Source organism: Rhinoderma darwinii, chromosome 9 (genome assembly GCF_050947455.1).
Source record: "Rhinoderma darwinii isolate aRhiDar2 chromosome 9, aRhiDar2.hap1, whole genome shotgun sequence".
Lineage (NCBI taxonomy): Eukaryota > Metazoa > Chordata > Amphibia > Anura > Rhinodermatidae > Rhinoderma > Rhinoderma darwinii.
In genome coordinates, this window is record NC_134695.1 from 93,675,975 (window position 1) to 93,682,040 (window position 6,066).

Here is a 6,066-nt window from a genome sequence, read left to right on the forward strand (position 1 = left end):
TGATCAGTTCTAGTTTGGGTTTGTCGGAGAGGCCGGTCTCCTTATCATAACAGGGGCTGCCCTTCTGTCAGTGGGCAGGCCGGGTTAATGATTGCTGAGGTGTACCTAACCCACGGCACTCAGATGCTGCCTCTGCCCGTTTACATCATGCTCTATCTTGCTGTTCTCCTGTCCTTCTTATGCCCATGCTCGCTGCAGAAGACCGAACCATTGAGCAGTCCCAGCTCTGAACCTCTATTCCGTGGGGCGGATCGCTATGACTTTGCCATTGTGGTGGGTCCAGCAGGTACCGAATGCTTCTGGCACTTTGCACATCCGAACGGCTATTTCTACTTCGGGTATGAGGTAAGTGGACGGCTCTTCTTATATGTAAACTATTCCAGACCCATTAATAATCCATATACACCGAGCAAGTGCAAGATGGCAGAATCTTCAAATAATCCATATCGATTCTAAGAACATCATAAATGTCCATTCTTCATTAGCACTGGCCACATTTTAAGCCTTCAACTGGGACTTGTAGTGCCACAAGAGATGGTTTTGTCTGATCCCTTTTGTCCTCCATATTGAATTGGCCATTAGATAAACTGCTCAGGTTGAATGATGACTTTCTCAACGATTTCACGAGACGGATCTCAATTTCTTTATGCCTTTTGGGTGTCCATAGACATTAGATCAGCGATCACCCCGACTCCTTCTGCGTCTTCAGCTTGATCCATTTATTAATGAATCCTGTTAAAATTGTTGCCAAAATCGAATGTCCAGCTGAACTTGCTACAATAGACGTGTAAGGTAATGGCCTGCGTTTTAGAGTACGGAACTTTTCATTGCATTGTTACGTGTGCTGATGCAATTGCTGAAACCTTCGCATCTGCTGCCAACCAAAATGTTCTCAGCAGCACCTTATCACTTATAGCAAGGTGACCCTCGCCTGTCCCAGTGCAAACACCCTGTCAGGTCCTAAATGTGTAGCAGAGTCCGCAGGCAGCAGAATTCGGAGAATTCTACGTAAGGTTGGCCCAGGGCACCGACATCTGCCCAGTCTCATACAATGAATGTGCTGCCAGAACGTAGAGGGGGCATTTTGGGAGTTGTCCACTTACAACTCCTTCTACTTCTGCAGGTCCCGTGAAACTAGTTGTTGCTTTATCCCCACCCCCAATTGGTCGGATCGTTGACCGACCTGTACGATCAATAGATTTGGTCATTTTGCCAAATCTCAAGAACAATGGGTATATCCAATAATTATGTTACCGTCTGCCATCTTGAATATTACCGAAAGTGCCTGTCTGCCCAAATAATACAACACGCAATTGTGAATGTGGATGTTCCCCACTGAATAACGGACAGCACACAAGCCATGTGTGTGCTTTCTGTATGTTGCGGATACGTGCCTAGGAAATGCCTGGGAAATTTGATCACCTGACCTTCCTCTGGGTATGGAATGTGAAATACGGATAACAGCTGTTCTATACGGTTATACGATACGGTTTATGGAAGCAACTCTGAGGCGTTACAGACCCAAATACGTACACTAGGCTCTAGTTTGCGGTACAACCAACGATGACCGTTGTGTGGATGAGGCCCAAGGCAGAAGAGCTTACATGACAGCAATGCAAACACCGCCTTATGCGGTTTCCAGTCATTGCAATGGAAGGAGAAGTTGGGCAAGAATCCAGAGTGAGAGCGAAAACCACCAACTAGGCCCCATGCACATGACCGTAAAACCTCGGTTTCACGGGCTCATACAGTTCTATTGGCCGCGGGCACCTTTCTGTATCGCTACGAATGGCTGTCCGGGCCGTAGAACTGCCGGGAGTTATTGAGCATGTCCGTCTTTTTGTGTTTTACCGGCCATGCTCCCGTGCACGGCCCAAAAATGCGGGCGGTCGTCAGCAGATGCCCGTACCCGCAATCGTGTGCTGTGATTACGGACACAGTAGTGTGCATGGCACCTCAATAGGATCTGTATTTGTCTGATAGTCGCTAGTGTTTTGTTTTTCTTCTCCCCCAGGTTCAATGGACTTCTGGCATCATGCAGGACAGACGTGTGTCTGCCTCAGCCTACAATCCTGAGCGTTTTCTGATTGAGTCCTCCAAGGAAGTACGTGGACAAATCAACTTCCAAACCAAGGAGACCGGTAATAAGAAAAGGACCAGTCCGTTTAAAGGGAACCGGTCATAATTTTTTAGCCCCCTAATCCACCATCATGCCATAATACCTGGCGTGCATATGTTTATATAGATGCCCCTGCATTGTATGTCTAATGCAGCATAATTTAGAAAAACAATCTTTAAAACCATGCAGGCTGTATGCAAATTACCAGTGAAGAGTCAATTAGGTGTGGCCAAGATGCTTACGAGTCAGGCAGTCCGTACCCTAAACACACCTTTCCTGGCTTGATTGATGCCCTCCAGGCTTGCTTGTAATGCCTGGGGGGATGTAATCCAAGCCAGGAAGGGCGTGTTTAGGGTACAGACTGCCTGACTCTTCAGCATTGTGGCCACGCCCAGTTGACTCTTCACAGGTAATTTTCGCCCGCTGTTTTCTAGGTTATGCTACATCAGCCAGTACATACAGGGGCATCTTTATAAACCTATGCATGTCAGGTATTATTGCCGTTTAGGGGACTGAAATGTCATGACAAGTTCCCTTTTAATCTTTGTTTTCCAAGTGTTTGTCCAGATTCCCATTCCAACATTAGAAAGGTAAAGGGGAGACATGGGTCCAAGTATTACATAAGTGTGGAACATACAGGCTACTTTCATGTCTAATTTAATGAAGTTGTGTTTTTTTAAGGCTCTTCATGCAAAATGCATAACCCCCCCCCCCCCCCCCCCCCGTTTTCTTCCTTAGGGTTTTATCAGCTCTGCATAAATAACTGGCAGAATAACTTTGGTTCGGTCCAGGTTTACCTCAACTTTGGGGTGTTCTATGATGGACAAGGACCTGAGCACCCTCAGGACCACAATCAGAAGCTGAATGACACCCTGGTGACCATCGAGGTAAGCTCCGCAGCTAGCACGATCCAGATCATAGTGCGGACTACCCACGATCCAGACGACTGCCGGGGGTGCAACGCACTTCTGGCTTTAGGCCCTGTTCACACAGAGTTTTTTTGCAGGCACAAAATTCTGGAACTTTGAGTCAGATTTTGATCTGCCTGCACGCCGTTTGCCGCGTTATTTGTGCGTGGCCATTGAGCGCCGTGGGCAAAAACGCTTTCTCTGCCTCCCATTGCTGTCAATGGGAGGTCAGAGACATAAACGCCTGACGATAGAGCATGTCGTGGGAAAACAACACCTCCGCCTCCCATTGTCTTTATTAGTATTGCATATTTTCTGCAGAGATGGTGTCGTGCTGTGAGAGGGGAAGTAGAGGGGGCTTTTTTTTATATAAATAATTTTTTTTTTCTTTGCTAGCCCCTTAAGTATGGCAGTCTACAACTATTGATTCTGTTGTTTTCCGCCCTCCAGGAAAGTGCCCGTATTGTACAAGGTCGAGTTCTTCATATGTGGAGATATTATAACTTTGCTCGTATGAGGAAAGGCTCTGATTACTACATGCTGATGTCCAACTATCACTATGTGAACTGGTGGTCAGCGGGTACCAGCGTCCTTATTGTGGTCTCAGGCGTCCTGCAGCTCTATTTCCTAAAACGTCTCTTCAATACCAAACCAACCACAGAGACCCAGAAACCGCGCTGCTGAGGAGATCTCACTCACGCTCAAAGATTTCTATACCTTGTAATATTACCTGGACATTCACATAATAAGGGTGGGATCAAAATTAAGCAACTAAGACTTATGCACATATAATACAAATGTATATCCATGTTGTATGTACCATTGAGCTCGCTACACACCCCACCCCTACTATACCACAACCAGGGCCAAATTAGAAGATAATCTGTCCTGAGCCCCCTCCCTATTTTGTTGGCAACCGTAATATACTTGTATTCACTATTCTGCAGGCTTCAGAGCTGAAATCTTCCATCATGCCCAGTGTCTGCACACTTGCCTTACTGATTTGCATTCTAGGGTGTATAGTATTTAGAAAAAAGAAAAAAGAAAAAATGATCCAGGAATATAAATAGGCACTCTTGGGTTAAGTAAAATTAAATATAGTATTTTATTTTAGAATCCAGATAATACCAGCAAAATAAATTTTTACAACAACAAAAGTGTATATTTTCATAAAAAGAACCTCCTGGCCAGGAAAAGAGACATACAATGGCACCCTTAATACATTGGAGATATTACCAAATGATTATACAGCGTACTATTTATATACAGAACCGTTTTGAAAAGATAGAAAATTCCAAACGAAAAACCGCTGGGTAGTGTTCACACTTGCGGTTTTCAACCATATCTGTTATTTAAATCGCAAAATAGCCAGAGTTCCTATCAGGAGTAACTGGTAATGATGTTTTTTGAAAAGAGTCTTTTTATACGCATATAACTCCAAAGATAGGAAGGTTGCCCCTTGTATTAAGGGGATGTGGTTTACAGCGTGCTTTTTCCTCTCTTAAGAGAGGAAAAAGCACGCTGTAAACCACATCCCCTTAATACAAGGGGCAACCTTCCTATCTTTGGAGTTATATGCGTATAAAAAGACTCTTTTCAAAAAACATCATTACCAGTTACTCCTGATAGGAACTCTGGCTATTTTGCGATTTAAATAACAGATATGGTTGAAAACCGCAAGTGTGAACACTACCCAGCGGTTTTTCGTTTGGAATTTTCTATCTTTTCAAAACGGTTCTGTATATAAATAGTACGCTGTATAATCATTTGGTAATATCTCCAATGTATTAAGGGTGCCATTGTATGTCTCTTTTCCTGGCCAGGAGGTTCTTTTTATGAAAATATACACTTTTGTTGTTGTAAAAATTTATTTTGCTGGTATTATCTGGATTCTAAAATAAAATACTATATTTAATTTTACTTAACCCAAGAGTGCCTATTTATATTCCTGGATCATTTTTTCTTTTTTCTTTTTTCTATAATCTTTATCAGGAATGGCACCGTGCTATATTGTATTGCAATTTTGGGTTTGTTAGGTATGGTTTGGTTATAACCACATCTTTTTTCTGTATAGTATTTAGACCCTGTTCACTGATATACTGTACGTTTAGCGTGTACGCCAGGAAGGCTCCTGTCATACACACTAAACATGTCCCTAGGGTTACATTAGCTTGATGGTCCTTTTGGCCTCGTGTACTGCCAAAACAAAAAGTATGAAATGGCGCAGTAGACTGTTATCGTATACCACAGAATCCCGTAAAAAGAATGTATATGATACGTAATGAGCTTTTCCTGGCCTATACATTAAACGTATGCCAAAAATGTGATGTGAATGGGGTCTTACATAAGTAATTTTATATAGGGGATGCTAGCTGTCCCAATGCATTGTGGGAGCTCTGCTAAGGCCTGGTTCACATCACATTTAACATGCTCCAGAAAGTTCTTGATATATAGGTTAAATTGTCACGTATGCCTAACAGTGGCGTCCGTCATCATAGAACTTATATATGTAATGAAAAGAATATATGTTTAACGTATACCATACAGTGACTTAGGTCACCATAGGCTTCCATGTTAAACAAAACTGCACAGTATACATTTTTGCGTGATGGAATAGTATAGTCTACTACACTATTCCATTATTTCAAAAAATATATATATAGTAGTCCGACAGAGGCCAAGAGGACACTCTCTTAACCCCAGTCTGTCTAATAGACCCCTGTGGACAAGTTTTGCGTGTACGATGGGTGCTTTCCCGACACTCGCAAATTGTAGGGCATAAACATAACGTGAAAAGGGCTTGAGCTATTAGGGGTATGTCTTTCGGCAACTTGTCAATTATTTCCACTAGCAACCAGCAGAATTGTGAATACGGCTCTGAAGTATAATACAGGCTGTAACTAGCTCCGATAAGTAATGCCATGTATTTACAAAGTTACACAACATTTTAGGTAGATCATTACTATCTATAAATTGTAGAGTGAAGAATAGAAAACACATATGCCATGCTGCAGCTCTTATTAAAATGACAGATAAAAA

The 6,066-nt window shown here is 42.8% G+C and overlaps 1 protein-coding gene across 1 annotated transcript; it reads left to right on the forward strand.

Moving 5' to 3' along the window:
* Positions 1-50: 50 nt before the first annotated feature.
* TMED6 (transmembrane p24 trafficking protein 6) lies at positions 51-4,052 on the forward strand. The gene is made up of 4 exons (XM_075837126.1): positions 51-345; positions 2,015-2,141; positions 2,858-3,006; positions 3,478-4,052. Exons 1-4 carry the CDS (start codon positions 88-90, stop codon positions 3,709-3,711), a joined length of 768 nt encoding a protein of 255 aa, XP_075693241.1. The 5' UTR covers positions 51-87; the 3' UTR covers positions 3,712-4,052.
* Positions 4,053-6,066: the final 2,014 nt, after the last annotated feature.

Coding starts and splice junctions, on each gene's coding strand:
- TMED6 (XM_075837126.1), top strand. CDS start 88: ATGATTGCTGAGGTGTACCTAACCCACGGCACTCAGATGCTGCCTCTG. Junction 346..2,014: donor ATTTCTACTTCGGGTATGAG/GTAAGTGGACGG, acceptor CTTCTCCCCCAG/GTTCAATGGACTTCTGGCAT. Junction 3,007..3,477: donor ACACCCTGGTGACCATCGAG/GTAAGCTCCGCA, acceptor TCCGCCCTCCAG/GAAAGTGCCCGTATTGTACA.